At 39.7% G+C, this 24,529-nt stretch overlaps 1 protein-coding gene across 1 annotated transcript in view; it reads right to left on the bottom strand.

Annotated features, from left to right (window-relative positions):
- Positions 1-2,377: 2,377 nt before the first annotated feature.
- Positions 2,378-24,529, bottom strand: part of Spink5 (serine peptidase inhibitor Kazal type 5) — a 61,309-nt gene continuing 39,157 nt past the window's right edge. Inside the window, exons 15-26 of the mRNA XM_055622814.1 lie at positions 22,148-22,275; positions 19,191-19,275; positions 18,113-18,240; positions 17,460-17,523; positions 14,191-14,318; positions 10,169-10,262; positions 9,079-9,206; positions 7,601-7,670; positions 6,821-6,948; positions 6,579-6,657; positions 3,241-3,368; positions 2,378-2,462 (exon numbers count right to left, since the gene is read on the bottom strand). Coding sequence (XP_055478789.1) covers positions 2,378-2,462; positions 3,241-3,368; positions 6,579-6,657; positions 6,821-6,948; positions 7,601-7,670; positions 9,079-9,206; positions 10,169-10,262; positions 14,191-14,318; positions 17,460-17,523; positions 18,113-18,240; positions 19,191-19,275; positions 22,148-22,275 — 1,245 coding nt within the window. The remainder of the gene's footprint in view (positions 2,463-3,240; positions 3,369-6,578; positions 6,658-6,820; positions 6,949-7,600; positions 7,671-9,078; positions 9,207-10,168; positions 10,263-14,190; positions 14,319-17,459; positions 17,524-18,112; positions 18,241-19,190; positions 19,276-22,147; positions 22,276-24,529) is intronic.

The raw sequence follows: 24,529 nt of genomic DNA, 5'->3' as shown, positions 1-24,529 counted from the left end.
TTCCTAATCTCATCTGAGTTGATGACTGAAAACAGGGCTGTGATATATATTTTTCAAATGCACATATTAATTCACATCATATTCGGTGGACATAACTTCTTGCTTTGGCTTCTTTTAACCAGAGAGTATTAGTATGCAAAAAGAAACCAAGAATGAAGCAGGAGGGAAGAGTAACAATATGGGACTTAGTAAGCTGGGACATGGTTCTAGGAAGGGTTCTGGAGTAATAGTCATGCTTTAAAAGTAAAACAACATTCACTTTTAAAGAATGAATTCCCTTCACAATGAACTTTTGTGTGGGCCTGCCACAGTAAGATACTGATCACTCTAAGAGATGAGATTCCAGTCTCAAAGAATTAGGCCATACTTTCCCTGCTAGCTCTGGTCTCTACCTCCTCAGGAGCTACTCTGCTCTTTATCTTCTCTGATAGCAAAAGAAATATGTTAAAAAAAAGTGCTTCTTTATTACTGCCACAATCCCTCCTAAGCATATGGCAGAGATTTGTAAACAAATGCTCTCATTGTGTCACTCCAAGCAAACAACTCTGATGCCTCCTTCTGTGGCTGGCATTGAGCTACAGCCAGGCTCCCCTAACCCCTAAAAGACAAAGAACAGCCTGAGAAATCCCAGAGAGAAGCTTCTTACCAGAGAGGCGGTGGAAAACTGTGGACCATTCTCTTCTTTGATAGACGTAATTTGTGACGGTGTTTCTTGAAGCCCTGACCTTTCCAAAGCTTCTTTTTCACTAGAAGAAAGAAAGATAATATTTAAAAAGAATTTTCACAATTATTAACCTCTGCAACTTCTCATAGAAAGATAGACAGTCCTAAGAAAAGATGAGGGAACATTCCACATCATTCTGGATATGACCACAAAGAGAAGTTTTAAAAACACACAAAGGTGGCTGAGTGACACAGATAATCCATCCCTACCTCAAAGAACATTCTCTATGAAAAACTAAGGCACATTGGTGTTGTCTTCATGAGTACTTTTCAGCATCACAATGTCCACTCATCTTAAAATGTGTTCACTCATCAGTCAAATCATTCAGCCTTTGAGTTCCCTGTTTAATGTGTCATAAAGTACAAAGCTTACTATCTTTTAATGACTTTGCTTTTGGCTCTCACCTAGTTTTTTGGATCCGGGATTTGGAATGGGTACCCTGGTAAGAACACATACCTTCATTTCCTGTCTCCGAACCCAAGCACTCTTTCTGCTGCATCAAGTGGTCTTAACTTGTGGTTTTTGGCCATATTTTTAAAAATTTACTTGGACTCAGGAGCATGTTACATTATTCATTCAGCAATGTATACTCACAGGAAACCACTGCACATCTGGCACTTCTTCAGGTAAAAGATTCCATCAGCACCACGCCCTGGGTCACGCTCTGGGTCACAGAAAAGCTTGCCGTTTCTCATAAGATTTCGAAACTCACTGCACTCATCCTACAAAATGAGAAAGAGGAGGTGAGCATGGGCCTTCCCTTTGTCAATGGGTGCTTTTCTCTGACTCAGCTGTAGGAGACATCCTGTGACTCGGGGCTGGTACTCACTTCACTGTCCCCAGCAGCAGAGGACAAAGAATTCCTGGCCTGCCTGGGCTTTGCCTCTTCTGCTCTGTTGTGAACTTCTCCACACTAGTAGTGAAAGGTAGGGAAGCATAAGAAATTACTTGATAGACACTCCTCACCTCCATCTATTTCACCCATCCACCATCCCTCCTCTCTCATTTTCACACTTTTAAGCCAAAGGGAATCTCAAAGAACTCTGTGCTAAGATTGTGACAGTCACTGTGAAATGACCAAATGAAGATACTTCTCTTTAATCTTGAGAAGCAAAGAGATAAAAGTATTATAATACATCGATACCATTGATTCACAGACATCAAGAAAAATCATCTGGAGAAAACAGAAGAAGACATCACAGACAAGCTGACCAGAAGGCTTGAGATGTCTGTTAGATGAATCATTTAAAGCCAACATCATCAAGCTACCTAAAGCCTATTTTTGCATTGAAAGTGTCAAAGAAAAGCATGCAGTTGAGGTGAAAGAAAGCTGTGTCCCCTGGCTTTCCAATCCACAGTTCTGCTAAAACGGAAAGACTATAATTGACATATACTATAGCAGAATCCTCTTAAAGATTAGCTCTGCCATATATATATATATATATATATATATATATATATATATATATATATATAAATGGCTACATATATGTGTGTATATGTGTGTGTTGATATATCTTGTATTATGACAGAAAGTGAGATTGTTGACAAAATAAAAATTTTGAGTAAAATGTTAGTATCTTTCTTATTTAAAGACTACATAGAAAGGTAAAATTCTGAGAGTGAGTGGTAAGGCCAATATTTTGGTCTCTGTTAAAACACAACCTTTTCATCATTTGCAGGCTGGGAATGTGAGTTTTCTTCATCCCTCATTTTTCTTTCACTAGCTTCTCTCTCACTGTGGAATAAAAAAAAACAATACAGTAATATTTCTAAGATTATATGGAATTATCGTTAACCAAGCAGTTTTCTAATATTAAACATTAATAAATCTAACACTATTGTCTCAAGCCTTAAAAACATCTAGACATACATTTTTTTCAGTGGTCTCAGATGGCTGGATTTTCATATTATATTGTGGCAACCTACTCAACATTTACCGATTCTGTTGTTTTACTCTTATCCAAAATCAAAGGATTCTAAGGGGTGGTTGCCTCATAAGAGAATATGCTTATTTTACTCTCTTATCTGGACAATAGCTTCCTTTCTCCTTTTTTAAAAAAAATACATTTACAGCTCCATTCTATTTAAACTAAGATTTTTGTTTGTTCTTCACATAGTTATAACACTTCAAAGTTTACCAACAGCTTAGAAAATGCTGTATCTTTGACTCTCCACCAAAACTGTACGTATGATGTAGTTCATGAACTGCAGGTCTGTGAAATACACAGTGCCTAAGTTTTTTTGTTTGTTTGTTTGTTTGTTTTGTAAGATCCTGACTCCTAAATGTATCACAATTATTTCCCACCTTAGGAGTCTCAGGTGCAATTATGCTTCTTTTCATCGAGAAGGATAATTTCTCATTGGGTGCTTTGAAAACTAACTGTACTTTTCACAAAAGAATAAGTATTTATTTATAATGCATGAACGCAAATGTCATGTTTCTAAATGACAGAAATTCTTTTCTGGAGGACAAGCAGGATTTATCAAAGTCATCGATAAGCCTCTCCACTTACAAAATGGTCTGACACATGGCACACTTGTTAACATGCGTCTTGCCGTCTGGGCCTCGAATGGGATCATTTTCTCTGGTGCAGATCAGCCTTCCGTCTAGCTGCATGCTCCGGAACTCATGGCATTGGTCCTGACAAGAGGACAGGCACACACGTATTACTACTGCAGACGAACATTTATCACCAGAAAGCAGCAGGAAAGTTAGACAGGAAGAAGCATTCAGCCTGCCTTACACATTTACCACCTGACAGCACCATAGTGATTAGGCATGGAGTCGTAATACTTTGAGGAAAATAGAGAAAATGAGATTTCAGAGATGGCCATTGATTTAAACGTACTTTGTTCAGTCTGTCTTCTCCGGTAGAATTCTCTTGCTGCCTAAAACAGCTCATCTCACTTGTACAAATTTTCTGCAAAACTGTGTCCCAAATCCGCCTGTCTTTAACTGTACTCATTATTCCACATGTAAAAAAGTCTAGTTCAAAACTACAGACTGAAGCTGAGCAGTGGGGGTGCATGCCTTTAATCCCAGCACTGAGGAGGCAGAGGCTAGGGGATCTCTGTGAGTTCAAGGCCAGCCTAGTCTACACAGTGGGTTCCAAGAGAGCCAGGACTACACAGAGAAACCCTGTCTTAAAAACAAAACAAAAGCAAGCAAAGAAACAAATAAAACCAAAAGTACAGAATGACCTGAAAATATTCACCTGGCAAGATATTTAAGGATAAACTCACAGCTCTGTTCCTCAATGATAGTTTTATTTTTATTGGTTGTGTGTGTGTGTGTGTGTGTGTGTGTGTGTGTGTGTGTGTGTACACATGAGGGCACACATATTATGGTACATATGCAGAGTCAGAGGACTTGTGATGAAATTGGCTGTCTCATTCCACTATATGGATTCCAAGGATTGAACTCAGAGTTTCTGGAGTGAGGACAAGTACCATTACCTTTTGAGCTAGCCTGCCCTAATTATCGCATCTTAAAAATATTTTCTATCATGTGCAGCACATGTCAGCTCACAGGATGTGCAGCCATTATCCTCATTTCACATTTTGGACAATGCTCAGAAAAGAAGCGGGAGTTAGTAAGACCTGGAGAGGACAGGAGCTCCACAAGGAGAGCACAGAACCAAAATATCTGGGCACAGTGGCCTTTTCTGAGACTGATACTCCAGCCAAGGACCATTCATAGATATAACCTAGAACCCTGCTCAGATGTAGCCCATGGCAGCTCAGTATCCAAGTAGGAGAACAGGGACTGTCTCTGACATGAACTCAGTGGTTGGCTCTTTGACTACCACACCCCCAAGGGGGGAGCAGCCTTGCCAGGCCACAGAGGAGGACATTGCAGCCACTCCTGATGAGACCTGATAGGCTAGGGTCAGATGGATGGGGAGGAGGACCTCCTCTATCAGTGGACTTGGAGAGGGCATGGGAGGAGATGAGGAAGAAAGGATGGGATTGGGAGGGAATGAGGGAGGAGGATACAGCTGGGATACAAAGCAAATAAACTGTAATTAATATAAAAATAAAAATTTAATTAAAAAATAATAAATATTAAGGTAAATAGTGGATTTGGGACCAGGACCCTACTGAGAGAGCAATTCCTAATTTTCACTTCTTCACTTTTACGTGACAGAGGAAAAATACACCAATTTATAAGAAAAATTGAGCTGAAATATTTCTGTCAGTAAAAAAAAAATCAACTGTAAAATAGGTCAAGGAACCTGTTCCCATGATATTTTATACTGAGCTTCCTTTAACTCCAAAGTTATCTTTGGAGCCAAGGTTTTAGTATCTTGAAAATACTAATAGTGACTTAGAGTGGAGCTACTTATTTTCACCTACAAAGGACAATCTTCTATTCACTGAATTCTTAAAATTGTCTCTGGACTTGACCATCTGACCACTGTATTAAGTGTCTCACAAACATCATTTTCAGAAGCAGGTAGAGTTCTTTCCTGGGTGCTCTCAGCACTGCGTGTGTACACACGAATAACAGCTTTCAGGATTTTTGTCTCCCGATCTACATATTGCTGTGTGCAGTTTCTGTCTCTTGAGCTTTTCTTAGTTGTAAAATTAGACAAAATCACAATATAGATTTTTTTAAACTGTTTAGATGAGTTTTCAAATCTTATTTTGATTTTCAGATATAAATAAATCTATAGGCCTCTTTCTACACATGTGAAAGCAGTATTTTATATACATGGAGAATTACAATTTTGCCTTTCTAACTGGGTTTCATAGATAGTGGAGATGTGCTAAGTGGATATTGATTCCTGCGCTGGGTTTCGGAAAAGGTGAGCACTATTTATAAAGCCCAAACTGAACACTAGGTGGCAGTCAAGCGGCATCTGGAAAGTTACCATGCACGCTCCAAATTTACGTTTTGTTGCTTGTAATTTTTGTTGCTTTCCTTTTCCTCCCTCACTCCCAACCCCAGTCCCTTCCCCGGGCCCAACTGCTGATTGAAACGTCAAATGGAATTCACTGAGTGGATAGGTCACAACACTTTGATAGTTGCGGCAGGCCCTGTAGTTGCATTAAAGTTGTTTGGGGGTATAGAGTGACAGGCTATGCTCTTGAGACAGATATATATTTGTTTATATTCATAGCCCCATGATTGAAAGAGAATGTGTATTTAAAAAATATTAGTTAAATGAATTCTCTTTACAATGAGCCTTTGGGAGGGACTGTGGCTTTAAAACAATCATCACTCTAAGTCTTAGAGTCTAAGAGAGCCCAACCTTAACGATTCAGGTGACACCTCCTCTGCTAGCTCTGCTCTCTACCTTCCCTTTTCTGTCAGGGCTACTCCTGTCTTTATCTCTTGCGGAATCAAGATAAATGTGTAAAAAATGTGCTTCTTTATTTCTGCACCCTGTCTCCTATGCATACGACCAGAACTTGCACACACGTGCTCTTATCCGCATCCAGCTGGAAACTTGGAAGCCTCTTCTGGAGCTGGCTTTGTGCTACAGGCAGGCTCCCCAACCCGTAGAGCTCTCTACCTCTCTGGCTTTCATGATCTCTTTCTTGATTCTTCCCTCAGTCCAGTTTCTCTCTCATGCTGTCCAATGTAGCTTTTTCTTCGTAAGCCAACTTTCTTATTGTTTTCTAGAAGGTGTATGATGTTCTCCTTCCTCACAGTTCTATTATGATATGTGACACATCATCCCTCAATATTGTCCTGTGTCACTGTGCTCTAACTGTGGCTCCCATGGTGCATCTCTCTTAACAAAGCTCATTTTCTGAAAGATAATTTCATGCTAGCTCTCAAGCCATCCTCCTTCTCTCCAGAACATACCCCCAGCTTCATGTAGTAACATGCCTGACATATTACCTCCTTATCGCTCTTGTTCGTCCCCGTGTTTCTCTTGTCTTCATCCTCTTTCTTTTTCTTTTCAGCGGCCTCTTTTTCCCTGAGAGAAAGGATCGGAAGAGACATTTCTACTAACGTGAAAAACTACCTCATTAGTTACGGGACTCACTTCTAAAACAGTTGTTATTCTGCTCAAGCTGTTGCTATGTGATTATGATATGATCTGGACCCCCAGCAGAGCCCCTGTTTCCTAAGACACTTACAGCTTTTCCTTGCACATGGCACACTTATTGCCATGAGTCTTGCCATCTGGACCCCGAGTAGGGTCACTTTCCCGTGTGCAGAGGAGTTTCCCGTTTTTCATTTGGCTTCTAAACTGATCACATACATCCTGAAGATAAATAAGGAAAGATAATCAGAAATGCTGTGCTTATCTGGTATTTTATTGGGTTTGAAAATCAGAAGATTTCCATTCAAAAGTCTGACAGCCACCTAACCTTGCTGAGGTCGGCAGGACTGTGACATAAGGACGTTCGTGTCTTAAGTTCTGGGGTAGGTAAATATGTTGCTCTTCAGTTATGGCTAAATGCAGAATTAGGAGTGCCCATCAGTTGTACTTGAAGTGAGGCCATTATTAGGGAGCATTGGAGAGAGTCATTGTAATCACAAGGGTTTGGGCTCAAGCAGAGGAATTGGTTTCAGTAGCACAGAGAGTCAGACTGGAGTAAGCATGCTGGATGAAAGGTGGCCACAAACCAATGAAGGCAGGTTGTTCCTGGATTTTGGAGACAGAAACACCCAATCCAGAGCTTCCACAGAGGAACACAACTAAACCAACACCTTGGTTTTAGTGGGGTCATTTAAAAAGTCTGAACTCCAAGAATATAGGGAAATAACTGTGAGCCAGTGTCTGTAGAAAGTTAGTAGCAGCAATATAAGATCCGGTGTTAGCTCTGATATCCTAAAAGGACACTGATATCCACACGGGCAGCTTTTTATGGCTTAAAGCAGAAAGCCCTGTCTGAACCTCAGCAACAACTTACCTTTTTTGCTGATGCAGTCCCATTTGATCTCGAGGCGGAATTTTTATTTTTTTCCTCCATTTCTCTCTGCCTATGAGAGAAAGGGTGGATAGTCATCTTGTTGGCACAAATGCAAGATGAGAGGGCCTGGGGGCATGTGTTCTCTTTCATGATGAGTGTCTCCACTCTTTGAGAGCCACATTATCAAGATTTCAGGAAAAGAAGCCCAGTCACCAGAAAAATGCATTATCAAATCATCTCACTACAGTCTTCACAATTAGTATCCAACCTCATCTCCAGTCTCAGTTCACATTACTAGAGCAGTGGTCCATAATTTTGAGATTATAATATTATTTCTTAAAGTGAACCTCAAGTAGATAAAGAAATAGCAAATATAAAAATATAAAGAAATAGCAAATTCAAACAAACTCAAGTCATAAATTTTTAACCAAGTTAATTATTAAAAATAGAGGGTGCCTGTAATGCTGTAGCATGGAGAAATTCTGATGCTAGTCATACCTCCAGTCAGAAACCACTAGTAATTGCCTGGGGAGATAGATCAGTTGATTAATTGTTTGCCTCACATACATGAGGACCAGAGTTCAAATACCCAGTGTCCATATCAAAAGCAGAGGTTGGTGGCAGATGCTTATAATCCCAGCAAAGGAGAGGTAGAGACAGGAGCATCTAATGAGGGCCACTGGCCATCCAACTCCAGGTCTCCCACCCACAATGTACACGTTAGATATGATAATAATACAGAGTGAACTCAGCTGTGTACAGAAGAACCCTCAAGTTCGTTCTTCAAGAGACCTCTAAGAAAGCCAGTTTCATTTTTCTCATTAGTAGAACGTTAGCAATTGAACAAGAGTTCATCACATAGCCTTCAGAAAAGTGAAGACTACATGAATTATACTTTATGGGTGGGAGGTGGACACTGCCTATTACCTAATCATGTAACACTTGAATGCCACAACCAAAAGCATCCGTACAAGTTCATGGTCACCTAGGACTATCTTAGTTTGTAGATGGGACTAGCAATAACTGTGTGACTGTCCCTAATATGAGGAATCAAAGTGGCTGAACTCTGCCATGAGATACTCTACTACCATTCAAGAAGGGAAAATAAATTGACGCAACAACTCCTGCTTCTGTAGTTGCGTGTGTGTCATATACCTGACACTGAGCCAGCTCCCTTAAACACTGGTCAGTTATTCCAAACAGCCGTCATTAAATCTCAATAGCTCAAGGCAATGAATAGCTTCCTATCATGATGACATTTAGAGGTGACAGAATTACAGTAGCAGACAGAGGAGAATCAGCCACTTGATTAAATGCTCCCCTTGGACTTATGTTCTCTAGGAAATAGAAGGGGGGGGAAGAACATTGAGATTAATAAAAAGAACTTTCATAGAGGGAGCCACGGAAAAGGAGAAAAGCCATTAATTCAGGGGAAATGCATGGCTATCTTTCAGACACTTGTTATGAAAAGGACTTACAGGAGTTCTTTGCACATGACACATTTATTGTTGTATGGTTTCCCGTCAGCACCACGCACAGGGTCACTCTCCCGAGTACAGCTGAGTTCTCCTTTTTTCATGCTTTCCCAATATTGACTGCATTCATCCTGAAAAGGGAGAAGAAAGCCAGCCACATAGTTAATATTGTATTATTACCAAGTTCAAGAAGCGGTCAGCATCGGAAAGACTCTTTCCTTTCACCCTTGCAAATATCTCATCACCTAGAGTTGCTGTCCACAGAGAAAAGGGGAAGGGCTAGAATCATCCATATTCTAATTACAAGGGGACAGTGCTCAGAGCTTTTGTTGTTGTTGTTTAAATATATAACCAGGGAAACTATAAAGTGGCTAAAGTCTGTTAGCACAGTTCGAGGGTCAGAAAACTGTATACCAAAGACCACATGTACATCTCTGCCTGCTCAGATGTGTAAGCCTCAGTGAAAGTCTTTGGGAGCAAAGAGATGACCTTCATCTCCCCAGGGCCATGAAGAAGTGAATGGGTGGCAGAAAGCTTGTGAAATGGTGCTATATCTCATGCGATAGTGTCATCCTGAGGCTGTAAAGTGTCTCAGATGTGCTCACCATACCCAAATTATTTTCCTCTCTTTCTTTAAGAAAACTTGAGATAAAAGCACTGAGGTGATTCATTCAAAGGTTCACAAGTCCATATGGTAAGGGCCCAAGTGTACAGACCTCATACTCTGTTCTGTTTTCTCATACTATTCTGCCTTGAAGAGTAGAGAAGATAATTCAATGATTTAGCCTCATCCACAATAATAAAAAACTGAAAGAAAGTGAAGATGCCAATGAGAATGAATATTGTCTCAAGGACTAGCATACTAACAAAGAGTCAGGAGACTGGGTTCACTGTCTTTAACTATTGCCACATCTAAAGAACCCAGAGTCCCAGGGCAGCGGGGAAAAAATGCTAATGACTTACTCTATAGGCTGAGGTGGAAGACTGTGTTCTTCAAGGACTTGTTTGGTCTCGGCACTCCCTGTGTTTCCCTTTACCTTGTGCCCTGGCAGCGAGTTCAGCCTATTCTGTGGAAGTCAGGGCTAACTCTCACCTTAATCTTCAGGCGCCCTCCGCTGGAACTGTGCCCTGAAGTGATTCTCTGATTTTCCCCTTCTTTCTTCTTTCTTTCTTCATTTTCTTTCTCACTACAAGTTAGAAAGCAGAAGGAATACTAGCTTACCAGAGGAAGAACGTATTTCTACGAACTTACCAAATACCTCATTTGAATCTAAATGGAATTTATTAGTGCTTATTTAACATATCTTATAGACCCTCTTCTCTGAAAATATCCTAGATGGATTATGTGGAGTCCTATGCTTGGCAAAGTTTCCATCATACTTAGAGAAAAACAACATATGCCTAACTACCAGCTAATCAGTGTTTCCTAAAATGTTTGCTCAGGACTTTGAATTTTATTATTTTTTTTTCATGTTCAAAAGGACTCAAAATTAACAATTTTTTTTTAACAAGCACGATCTTCCTCCTATAATTTTTGCTTTTCAAAATCAAAACACTGATATCACCTTCAACTCCATTCCTTCTCCCAGTTTGCATAGCTGTTGCCCGTTAACATTTCTCATGATGGGCTACATCTGTGCAGGGGTCTTAGGTTATCTCCATGCATAGTCCTTGGTTGGAGTATCAGTCTCAGGAAAGACCCCTCTGCTCAGATTTTTTGGTTCTGTTGCTCTCCTTGTGGAGTTCCTGTCCTCTCCATATCTTACTAGTTCCCACATCTTTCCTAAGATTCCCTGCATTCTGCCCAAAGGTTGCCCATAAGTCTCAGCATATGCATTGATAGTCTGCAGGGCAGAGCCTTTCAAAGGTCCTCTGTGTCAGGCTCCTGACTTGTTCCCTCTTTTCTCCTTCTGATGTCCATCCTCTTTGCCTTTCTGGATAGGAATTGAGCATTTTAGCAAGAGTCCTCCCTCTTGATTAGTTTCTTTAGGTGTACAGATTTTAGTAGGTTTATCCTATATTATATGTCTATATGAGTGAGTATATACCGTGTGCATCTTTCTGCTTCTGGGATGGCTCACTCAGGATGACCTTTTCCAGATCTCACCATTTACCTGCAAATTTCATGATTTCCTTGTTTTTTTTTTAATTTTATTTTATTTTTATCAGTTACATTTTATTAACTCTGTATCCCAGCTGTGTCCCGATCCCTCATTCCCTCCCAATCCCACCCTCCCTCCCTCATCTCCACCCTGCCCCTTTCCAAGTCCACTGATAGGGGGAAACCCCTCCCCATTCATCTGATCCTGTTTTATCAGGTATCTTCAGGACTGGCTGCGAAGCCCTCCTCTATGGCCTAACAGGACTGCTCCTCCCTTGGGGGGTGGGGAGGTCAAAGAGCCAGTCATTGAGTTCCTGTTAGAAATACTCCTTGTTCCCCTCACTATGGGAAACCAATTGGTTGCTGAGCTACCATAGGCTACATCTGAGCAGAGGTTCTAGGTTATATCCATACATGGTCCTTGGTTGAATGTCAGTCTCTGAAAAGACCCTGTGCCCAGATATATTTGGTCCTTGTGGAGCTCCTATCCTTTCCCCATCATACTAACTCCCCTTCTTTCATAAGATTCCCTGTACTCTGCTGAAGGTTTGGTCATGAGTCTTTGTATCTGCTTTGAAAACACTGCTAGTGAAATTTTCAGGCAAATGGTGGGATCTAGAAAAGATCATTCTGAGTGAAATATCCCAGAAGGAGAAAGACACACACGGTATATACTCACTTATATAGACCTATAAGATATGACAAACATAATGAAATCTATACACCTAAAAAAGATAATCAAGAGAGCACACATGGGGTAAGATGATCAATCCTCGTTTAGAAAGACAGATGGGATGTGCATTGAATGTATGACAGGAGTCTACCGAGCACATCTGAAAAATTTCCTTGTTTTTTATTGTTCAGTATCCAAGTGGGTTCCATTGCAATGGACTGTCTCTGACATGAACTGATTGGCCTGCTCTTTAATTACCTCCTCCTGAGGGGGAAGCAGAATTACCAGGCCCCAGAAGAAGACACTGCAGCCACTCCTGATGAGACCTAATTGACTAGGATCAGAAGGAAGGAAAAGAAGACCTCTCCTATCAGTGGACTTGGGGAGGGGCATGTGTGAAGGGGGAGGGAGGGTAGGATTGGGAGGGGAGGAGAGAGGGGCTTATGTGGTGATACAAAGTGAATAAAGTGTAATTAATAAAGAATTTTAAAAAAACATTTCTCTGTCATCACCTGCCTTCACCTGGACTTGTGTCTTCTTTCTTCTTCTAGTGGTCCTTCACTGAATAATGGCAACCTACCAATGCCCTCACACCAGTAGCATTCAGAATGTTAGACTCTCTGCTTTCCTTTTTCTTCTATTGATCACTGCTGTTTGCGTTTTCCTCAATAAATCATATTTCTACCATTTCCTCTCCTAACTGAAACATTTCTGAAGAAATGACATCTGATGTCATTCTGTAGAAATGACATCAAAACACTTTGGTTTGATACTGAACATTGGTAAAGTTCCCAAGCTCCAGGCATTTGTTTCTTACGTACTACAGCTTTCTTAATTTAGACCTCATGCAGTTCTGGTCTTCTCTCACATGGCCCTGCCATTTGTATACCCAAATGATAAGACCCAGGTCTATTTCCACCTGAAGCTTTCTATTAGCTGCCCCTTCACTGATGTACCACAGCCAGTTATGAGCACAGCTTTTCCAAAGACACCCTCCTTTCATCTCATTACCTTATATCCAGACAACAGGAAGTGGACCATTTGCACCCCATAGGGCTCAAGCGAGTGAATGAGGGTGTTATATATAAAAAAACAAAACAAAACAACAACAACAACAACCAAAAAAACCCCAAAAAACCCACTTGGCAATATTAAAGGTTTCTGAACGTGTGGTGATCAAAAATTAATTCCCAATGAAACAGGCAGTGAATCCCCATCATTGACCATATTGCATCATGGGACTTCACTGCGGCATTTGTTTTGAACATACAATATGTACACTTTTCACTGTGTGTGGTGTCAGCCACTCAGTGCCATAGAAAATTGACTAGTAGCTCAGCTCAGGTTCAAAACTAGTACAGGTTATGAACTGAAGTGCTTCTGTTTCTTCGTGCATTGAAAGTTTTGTGTTTCTACAGGCACACAAGGACTTAATTATGAGAACTAAAGACTTTCAATTTTCTCCGACCATCATTCTTCAGTACAGATGGAGCAAACTAGTTCAACTTTTGATGGCATTATATTAGAATGTTTGAGTGCAGAAATTACTCTATGAGTTGCTGACTTATATTTCATAAAATAATTTTTCAAATAAAATTTGCCTTCAGATTAGGATAGAATGTTCAACAATTTCTGAAATGACTTCAACCATACTTCTAGCATTTAATATTACATATTTAAGCAAAACTGCATTTTCAGCATTGATGCTATAAAATCAAAATATTAATCAACTTTGAAAAAATTTTTAAGATGGTTTGTGTCCTGTACTATAAGATATTCAGCCAAGATTTAATTCTAAATTTACAACTGAACAACACCACACATTCATTTGATTTTCTCTAATTAAATACATTGTAAATAATTATTTTATCTGAAGTTCTTTATGATAGTTGTAGGTTTGATTTGTGTATTTACTTTACAGATTCAGATGTGCAATCAATCTTTCTCAGTGAAAAGGGGTTGTGAGTGGCAAAGATGTTAAGAAACCCTCAATTGTTTTGAGAGGCCTTACTTATGTTTATTTCCTGGAATATGATATTTCCAAAAATACAGTACACAGTGACCAATAGAGCTCGTGCATTTTCTTCCTAATCGGAAGTCTAAGATGAAGCATAGAAGGTATCTGCTTGCCTGTCCCACTTTTCTCACTCACAGTAGCTGCTGCGTTTGTGTATCTCACAATGTTATGTCTGTGCAGTCAGCATGCTTGCTGCCTCTCACACTCTCCTGACTCTTCAGCGGCAAACGCAACGTGTGTCTCATGTGCAGTCTGCATGCTGGCTGCTCTACCACTTCTCGGACTCAAGGTGGGAACTGCGCCCGCCTTGTGACTCATACTCACAAGACAGCCTTGCACATGGCACATTTGTTGCCATGGGTCTTGCCATCCGGGCCACGCACGGGGTCATTTTCTCGTGTGCAGAAAAGTTCTCCACCTTTTAAAAGACTCAGGAACTCACTGCAGTCGACCTAAAAGAAGAGAATTGCAAGGCTCTAAATATTTTCTTTGATATCGCTTTGTTGGCTTCTTATTCAGCACTTTCTGGGAGAGGAAAAATGATCGGAGTATTTTCCCACCTCTGGCGAATTTAGCGTGCGATTCCTACCAAGAACCCTGGACATATGGAAGGCTTTTTGGTTTGTCTGCTTTGAAACCGAGCTCTGAATCCACATGCAGATAAGATTCTCTTAATAAACTGCATAGTCCTTTATGTGTTTTACCTGTATTTCTTTCCTCTATAAGTATGCGTGCGTCTGTGTACAAGACTCATGAGTGAAGATTAGAGGGCACCTTACAGGAGTCAGCTCTCCCCTTCCACCATGTAGATCCTTGACACTGGACTCATAGCCAGGCTTAGTGGCAAGCGCTTTTACTGCCTGAGCATCTCACTGCCTTTAGAATGCATTTTCTGAGCACTGGACACAATCTCTGTTCTTTCATAATGCAATAAAGACAGCATGCATATCATAAACTCAAACAGTTTTGTGTTTTGAAGAAAATGTCAGTGTTCATCTGTCATCCATATTCTCTCCATCCCTTTTACATAACACATAACAAGGATATTTAACAATTTCTAGTGAGAACTGAAGCTATTTCATTAACTTCCAGATGGTTCATCCCCAAATAAAATTTCTACCAGATAGTTCCAATGACTTAGCTACAGAACTACTTTGGGGGTATTGTGAAAAAAAAAAAAACCTAACAAATTTTATAAGATTCCTACATTTGAGGCCTATTTTCCTAAACTAATAAAATATGAATATGTTCATTGAGACCAGTATATGAAAATGAAATATTTTATGTCCTTCCGAAAAGTCAGAAATATTTTCCTTCTTCCAAATTATATTCCTTCTAATATTTGGAAAAATGCTTTCCCTTTCACCTCAACAACTGTTTAAGTGAATTTACTAAAATAACTTATTTGGTAACCTCCACTTCTGGCTCAGTGGATAGACATAATCTGCTATCTGCTCAACCACCTTGGAAGGACTATATAAGACAAGGAGTCACCTGTAAGTTCTCATCTGGAAATGACTCCATGTTTCAACTCTGCAGGTAAGCTGTTTCCTTGTAGTGATTCCCCGTGTCTCATTGGGCCTGCCAGCTGGGCCTTCACCTTTCAGGTTCTTTCTATTTGAGCCTCTAATCAAGTCAGCAGGGACTTTCTGCTGAGGCTGGAGAAGGTAACTGGAATTCGGCAAATTCCCACCTCTATTTTACAAGTGTCTCTTTGGTATCCTTAAAAGCCACATCTACAGAGATGTCGCTTGACTGATGTGACATGTTCCTAGCTGAGAAAACAGTGGCAAGCTTAGACTGGAACAGAATGTACCCACAACTGCATCTTAGGAAAGCTGAATCTCCTATGCCTCTCGATATTATTTCTCAAGTGCCTGTATGCGCAGACACTGCAGGTTTTCTGTTTATCACATGATTTCAACATGATCTGTTATGCTTGAGTCTCTTCTTTTTCCGGGGAATGTAGAATGGCGTCCCAAATGTTGCCTGGCAAGCACTACTCTGTATATGGCTACATCATGGTGTTAGAATTCCAGTGTTCTAGCAAGAAAGCTTAAATGAGGGTTCTTGCCACTCTTTGGTCAAATTTCCTCATCTATAAAATGGATGTAAGAATATCCTTCATGATTTAAATAACGGTCAATATGCATCAATATTTGTAAATGCTTAGTGATTATCATCTAGAACATGTTCAACAGATGCTAGCTCTAAAATATAAAGTAATTGAATAAACAAATCATTTAATATCATAGGGTTAATTACTGATGACAAGTGATTTTGTATTTCTCCTAACATTCTTGTCTCAAGTTAAAATTCAATAATAATAAGAGAATATATTTCCCATAAAACTCTTCTCTTTTTCACTATTCACTACCAGATCCCTTGACTAATCATAATTAAAACAATACAGGCAATAAATCTTGCCTTCTGAAGCCAATATGAAAGAGCAAACTTCATTATACTGAAGGACTTTCTCTTGAAGACATTGGAAACTTAATGTGTTTTATGCATAAAACACAAATGTTTTTGTTTGCTTGTTTATGTGCTTAAGTAACTTTTTTTATTAACTGAAACATAAAACTATTACAAGATTTACAAATTCCTTTAAATCACAAAAAGGATAGGGGACATTTTAATAGAGAAAGGAAAAACAAAAGGTAATCTTTTTTTCCTAAGAAGGTATTTTTTTAAAGTTCAGATTCACAGTTGCTTGCAATTCAGTCTTTAGCAAGTACTCCTATAGGTTCACAACTCAGTGGTTCTTCAGAGGTTTGATTTTAGTGCTCATGGCCTTTGATGGGTGCAGAGAAATTACCATGGACTGTAATCACTTACCTTGAGTTAGTCATTCTGAACCACCAAAAAATAATTTTTAGGGATGCTGAATTTTAAAAGTGTCTTCCCATAGGTGACAATCAGAAAAAGAGAATTTTAGAAGGAATGCTGGGTTTTGGGGTCAGGATCTTTACATTTAAATTCTATTCTGAGGAGTTGAAGGAGAAAGGGTGGGGTTGGGAGAATGAGGGAGGAGGATACAGCTGGGGGTACAAAATGAATAAACTGTAATTAATATAAAAATAAAATTGAAAAAAATTAATTCTATTCTGTTCTGTTTTCTTTTTTTCTTTCCTTGCATTTTTCCCCTATAAGAGCTTTGGAATATGGATGTTAATACCACTAAAACACTAATTTTGTAATAAAATTCTCCCTTCTCTCTAGGTTTAAACTTTCATTACACAGTCTGAGAATGAAGCACATATGAAGCTGTGTACCGTGATCAAAATCTGGTCACCTGTTGCCCATGACCCTGATATTTATACACACACACACATACTCTGGCTATTAAGAACAGGACTTGGTGCCAAGATGGCTAATTATAACTAAGGATGTATGATTAAAGTCTTCATGGAAACCTACTGCTTAGTAAGCTAATTTAAATATACAATTAGAAAAAAAAGTCTTGTTAAACTCTAGACTATATAACATCCAAGTTTCCTCCCAGCCAGGGTCTTCAGTTATTCTATGTGTAATGTTTACAGCAAAATGGCAAAGCTTGATCTTTCCATGTGGTTTAAGCATCCCAGGATAACTACCTTAACTTCTCTTTTAACCTTTGCGATGAAACCAGCTTCATTTTCCTTTGCTTCTTGCTGGCTACAAGAGAGAGGTGGGAAAGAATTATTTCTAGCACCAATGCGTAGCATCTTAAAGAGGAAAAAAATCTCAGAATATCTTATTACTTCTACATCTCTATAGGTTTATGTTGCTGTTCTTCCTTTTAGCATTGCTTGTAAAATTAAAACATAAATGCCACCACAAACCAGCAAACACATATTCCACTATTTTTCGACGCCTAAAGGCTTGTCTTTCCTCCCAGAAAGCAACTAGAAAAATGATTAAGTATTAACACAATTTCAGCTTGTTATTATCTAATGAGTCCACTTTGCTTTTGTAATGGCAGTGACCTATAAACATAGAGAAATCAAGATCCAGCACTTTTCTGCCATCAACTCTGGGAGATCTGGTTTTAGCACATGATCCTAACATGACATATCTTTCATTTACATATCTTTCAGGACACTGAAGCAGTAGGAAGAGAGTGCCTGTCAGTGTGTGGCTTCATGGTAAGAGATCCCCAAACTAAGCACAAAGAAAGGCAGGCTTCATTGTCAACGTCCTGGAGCAACCTGCCAATGTTACCCCACATCTGACACTCAACAGTAGTGGCTGCAGCCGTACTCACAAGAAGGCTTCACACATGGCACAGGTGTTTTCATGGATCGTCCCATCCAGGCCCTCAGTGGGTTCTCTCTTTCTGGTGCAGGGAAGTCGACCATTTCTTACCTGGGGACGGTATTTGCTACATAGTTCCTGTCAAAGGAAGGAGGATTTGAGAGCCTGATCACTAAACACTGCAAAACTTCCCCACCTCACTCCCTTTGAAAACTGATGTCGAGCAACAAAATAGCACAAAGTGATGTCAGATATCAGCTTTAGCCGATACTCTGTTCACGGGCTTACAGAACACATTATTTGGAACATAAGATTGCCACTATTATATTAAAATGATTAGAAAATATTCAACTTAAACATTATTTTGGCATGGTAACTACGAGAGACAAAAGGAATAATAAGATAGTGTCTTTGATGGGTAAAGGAGTTTATAGTATGCAGAATAATGGCTGCTTTTAATCCGTAGCTCTCATATAAAATGCTAAGCATGTCTGGGTAAGCCTGTAACTCCAGCGTTGGGGGAAGAGGGACAGGCCGATCCCCAGGATCTTGTGTCCGGCTAGCCTACCTGGCTTAAAGGGAAAGCTTCCGGGACTGTTAAGGACCCTGTCAAAGAACAGTGGGTACGGAAGTGATAACTGTCCTGCTCTGGCTCCACTTCCCCATATAGGAGATGCACAACCATACACTCAAATGGAGGCACCCAGCTATGGACACATACACGAACACACGTGTACACACATATACACTTATATACTCAAATACATGCCACAACACACACACTCAGAGAAAGAGAGAGAGAGAGAGCGCTACTGCCACCACCACCACCACCACCACACACAAAGGAGATAGTTCAAGTAAGGAAATACTACAGCAAAGGAGTATATGAAAGCTTGAAGTCCAACGTGTAGAACATCAGAAAATGAGATAAGGATAAATAAATATAATATGGAAGACAATTTTTTAGACATGAGGATTCAAACGTATGTTTCCACTTGGCAAAGCCATTAAGGATGTTGAAAGTGGTGATTTGGTCTAAAGAGAATGATGACTGCGCATGTGCGTGCCCGATGACCTGGAAGGGATACCTGTATTGCTTCTCTCTTCGTCTTTCCAGCCTCAACCATCTCATTCCCTCTTTTGTCAGCTTTTTTCTCTTCCTCTTCTACTAGGCTGCAATAGAAGACACAAACTCAGCTCAGTTTTTCAATTACTCTGATATGTTTCCAGAAGAAATAGAATGTCCCCAAACCAAATATCAGAATTCTTCTAGACATTAGATCAGGGAGATGGCTTAGCATGTAAAAGTGTTTTTTGTGCACGCCTGATGAGCTGAATTCAATTCCTGGAACCCATCATGGAAGAAAAGAAATAACTCCAGAAAGTTGTCTTTTGGGCTCTATATGTGCACGTGGCACAGACACACACACAGACAAAATGATGATGATGATGTTGATGAAAATAAATACATAAAACTTTTCAGAACAAAAAGGATTTGTTCTAAGAGGTGTGATTGTTTTGGACAGCATGCAAATAAAGGCTTCATCACACTTCTCATAAAGTAATAACAATGACAAAATAACACATTTTTATTAATATGTAATAAATAAATTTGCACATAATGTTTTCTTTTGTAAGCCATTGATGTCTTAGGAATAGTGATACCAAAAGATCCAGCGGTACCACTCCTAGGCATATATCCAAAAGATGCTCAAGTATACAACAAGGACATTTACTCAGCCATGTTCATAGCAGCTTTATTTGTAATAAAAGCTGGAAATAACCCAGATGTCCCTCAGTTGAAGAATGGATACAGAAAGACACACATAGCGTATACTCATAGATAAGTGGATATTAGACATATAATGTAGGATAATCATACTAAAATCTATACACCTTTAAGAAGCTAATCAAGAAGGAAGACCCTGGATAAGATGATCAATTCTCATTCACAAAGGTAAATGGGATGGACATCAGAAGAGGGAGAAAATAGGGAACAGGACAGGAGCCTACCACAGAGGACCTCTGAAAGACTCTACCCTGAAGGGTATGAAAGCTGGGGCTGAGACTCATAGCCAAACTTTGGGCAGAATGCATGAAATCTTATGAAAGAAGTGGGAGACTGAAAGATCCGGAGGGGACAGGAGTTCCACAAGGAGGGCAAAAAAAAAAAAAAAAAAAAAAAAAAAAAAAAAAAAAAAAAAAAAAAATCTGAGCACAGGTATCTTTTCTGAGACTGATACTCCAACCAAGGACCATTCATGGAGATAACCTAGAACCCCTGAACAGATGTAGCCCATGGAAGCTCAGCGTCCAAGAGGGTTCCCTAGTAATGGGAACAGGGACTGTCTCTGTCATGAACTCAGTGGACTGATCTTTGATCACCTCCCCATGAGAGGGGAGCAGCCTTACCAGTCCACAGAGGAAGAGAATGCAGCCACTCCTGATGAGACCTGATAGACTAGGATCAGATGGAAGAGGAGGAGGACCTCCCCTATCAGTGGACTGGGGGAGGGGCATGCGTGAATAAGGGGGAGGGAAAGTGGGATTAGGAGGGGAGGAGGGAGGGGATTACAGTTGGGATACAAAGTGAATAAACTGTAATTAATAAAAAATAAATAAAATTTTAAAAGCCATGATTATCTTGATTTAAAATCTCAATCATGAAACTTTTTCTCCCAAGTAACTATGATATTATTGATGCTAACAAGGAATGATGCTAAGTCAGTTGATGGACTCACCATAACAGAAACAATTCTTCACTGTCAAATAACAATTCAAATATTTTTACAGAGTTAATTACATTACAGTTCAATATTTAGTAGTAGCCATGGTAGCCCAAAAAGACTCAACAGTGAGTTTTATAAGGTCCATCAAAAGTCAAATATTCTAGGTTTTGCTTTGTTTTTTGTTTTTGTTGTTGTTTTGAGAAAATGTCTTGCCATATATCCTAGGCTGGCCTTAAACTTATTACCTTCCTGCTCTGGCCTCCAAAGTTCTGAGATTAAAGGTGGACCAGCAAGCCTTCCCCCTGCTCTTGTCATTTTCTATGATATATAACATACCAGTAGAAAATTGTTATAATTCACCATATCTAATCATCACCATCAATGAAACAACACGGTTATTTCATGAATCTTAGGCCATTATTTATTCTATTGATCTACTTACTCTAAGTTTCTTTTCAAAATGAATTATAAACATATAGTTAAGGATGGAGCAATCTGTGAAGACAGAGATAATTGATAACTTTGTATTTTGTATAAATATACTTTGAAGATAAGGGGAGCAGACGGATGCGGTGCAGAATTCTAGGTTCTAATTTGTAGATAAACTTTCAACATTATTGTGAGGTGACTCTCGGAAAGAGATTAGTTTTATGCTTAACCTCAAGAGGTAGCTGCTGAATCTTAATGGGCTGAGATCACGACTGGAACAGGACACCTTCTATATTGTCCCACATGAGAGAACGCTGGCAACAGCTTCACCCACAACACTCAGCCAAAGAACGTCCTAGAAGGCCTGGACTAGCTTGACAGACAAAAGTTATTGTACATTTAAGTTCATGAGCTTGTCTCTTAGGGGCTTCACTCTCCACTTACTAAGGCATGCCTTTCACTGGCAGAGAGTTAGGATATCCTAAAAAGAAAAAATACAGTGTTCTCTATTCTACTAATTGGTATTTTAGCAGTCCTGTACCCTGGCCCCACAGTTACCCACACAGATTTTTTTTATAAACGGTATCTGAATAAATTCACAGAATCGTGGACTATCAGAGGTGGAGCAAGGAAAAAGAAAGCACCGGATCCAACCTGAGACTTGTACTTTCTCTTTGTTGTAAATTAAGACAGTCTGGTACTATACACATTTAGTGCTGAGTCTAACCACTTGACATAATTAGAAGACAGAAGGATATGTGAACAGAAAATGACTTCACCTTGTTATTCAATATTGCTTAATATTATGTCCATCAACTTTTGAGATTTTTCTAGCAGACAATCCATGGTGCATCTTGGAAGGCAAAGACATGAGGGTGCATACTCACAACACACTGGCACACATGGCACACTTATTTGCATGTGTTTTTCCATCTGGGCCAACAACAGGGTCGTTTTCCCTGGTGCACATGAGCATTCCATTCTTTGCTTGGTCCCGGAACTCACTGCACATTTCCTGGAAAATGAAAAAGATGCATCTTTTTTTTTTATTTTTTTCTTATCAGTTACATTTTATTAACTCTGTATCCCAGCCGTGTCCCGATCCCTCATTCCCTCCCAGTCTCTCCCTCCCTCCCTCATCTCCACCGTGCCCCTTGCCAAGTCCACTGATAGGGGGAACCTCCTCCCCATTCATCCGATCCTGTTTTATCAGGTAAGATGCATCTTAAGTTGGTGCTTCTCTTGTATCTTTCCTTACTATGAGAAATAAATAATGTTCGGTGATTCAAGAGAATTTTAGAGAGAAATGATAATGTTGCAATAAATCATTAAGAACAAAGTTCTTATCAAGAGCTCATATGAACAATGATTTACTCAGATTGTAAAGAAAAGTGAAACCACAAGGGTGAATGATGGTACAGAAAAAAAAATTATACTGAATGAGGTCAACTTGGGGCCTGAAAGACAAATTCTGCATGTCATCTTTCATATGCGGATCATAGCTTCAAACATATTGTTTCACATGTATAATTAAGTTGGATCAAAAAAGAAAGCAGGTAAACAAAAAGGGGCCTTTGTCATGAGTACAACTGAGGGAAAGAAACAGTGGATTGTAGGTAAAGCAGAAGGAGAGAGGTTGAGTAGTGATGGTGAAAAGGCTTTGTAAGGAAAGGGCACAGCAAACCAGGGAGTAGGGGAAGGGATAAATCCAAGGAAAGTTGTGTGAAAAGCCATATGAAAGCCTATTACTTCACAACCCAATGAAACATGTAATTGGAGGAATAGAATACATGAAATATGAGAAAGTATGGTAGATTACTTGGTGTTAAAGAATTAGGCAGGCAGGGGAGCTAGAAATAAGATTGAGGAGAGGCAGGTGTAACAGGTGGGTTAGGCACAACTAAATGTGCATGAGAAAGCTTTATAGAAACCCACTTGTATCCCTGATCTCTCCAAAACTTTAAATGTGAACAGGTGTTGAATTTTATCAAATGCTCTGTCAGCATCTAAGGAGATGGTCATGTGGGCTTTTTTTTTCAGTTTGTTTATGTGGTGGTTTACATTGATAGATTTCCATATATTAAACCACCCTTGCATGCCTGGGATGAAGCCTACTTGGTCGTGGTAGATGATATCTTTTATGTGCTCTTGGATTCAGTTTACAAGTATTTTATTGAGTATTTTTGCATCAATGTTCATAAGCAAGATTGGTTTGAAGTTCTCTTTCTTTGTTGGGTCTTTGTGTGGTTTAGGTATCAAGGTGACTGTGGCCTCATAGAATGAGTTTGATAATGTTCCTTCTGTTTATATTTTGTGGAATAGTTTGAAGAGTATGGCGTTAGCTCTTCTTTAAGACCATCCTGAGTAAGGTAACCCAGAAGCAGAAAGACACACATGGTATATACTCACTTATAAGTGGATATTAACCACATAATATAAGATAAACAATACTAAAATCTATAGTCCTAAAGAAGCTAAGCAACAAGGAGGACCCCAGGTAAGAGCCTGAAACCTCACTCAGAAGGGAAAACAGGATAAACTTCAGAAGTCAGAGAAGACAAGGAACAGGACAAGAGCCTTCCACAGAGAGCCTCTGAAAGACTACCCACCAAGGTATAGAAGGAGATACTAAAACTCATAGCCAAACTTTGGGTAAAGTGCCAGAAACCTTACAGAAGAGGGAGATAGAAAGACCTGGAGGGGACAGGAACCCCACAAGAAGAACAACAGAGTTAAAAACCTGGGCACAGGGTTGCCAGACCTGCAGAGACCAATACTCCAACCAAGGACCATGCATGGAGAGGACCTAGACCACCTGCTCAGGGGAAGCCCATGGGCTTCTCAGTCTCAAAATGGGTTCCATAGAAAGGGATATAGGGGCTGTCTCTGACATGAGCTCAGTGGCTGGCTCTTTGCTCCCTTCCCCCTGGGGGGGGGGGTGTCGCCTTGCCAGGCCACAGAGGAAGATGATGCAACCAGCCCTAATGAGATTTGATAGGCTAAGGTCAGATAGAGGGGAAGAGGTGCTAACCTTTCAGGGGACTAGGGAAAGGACATAGGGGGAGAAGAAGGAGAGTTAGGGGGACTAGGAAGAGAGGAGGGAAGAAGCTACCATGGGGATACCAAGTGAATAAATTGAAATAAATAAATAAATAAGTAAATAAATTGATTAAAGAAAAGTAAAAAGAGGAACCCACTAAGCTAATTTCAAAACACAGCATTTTACAAAAAAAAAAAAAAAAAAAAAAAAAAAAAAAAAAAAAAAAAAA

Source organism: Psammomys obesus, unplaced genomic scaffold, assembly GCF_907164565.1.
Source record: "Psammomys obesus unplaced genomic scaffold, mPsaObe1.curated_primary_1811, whole genome shotgun sequence".
NCBI lineage: Eukaryota > Metazoa > Chordata > Mammalia > Rodentia > Muridae > Psammomys > Psammomys obesus.
The sequence above is the reverse complement of the archived record's forward strand: the minus strand, read 5'-3'. Positions and strand labels throughout refer to the sequence as shown.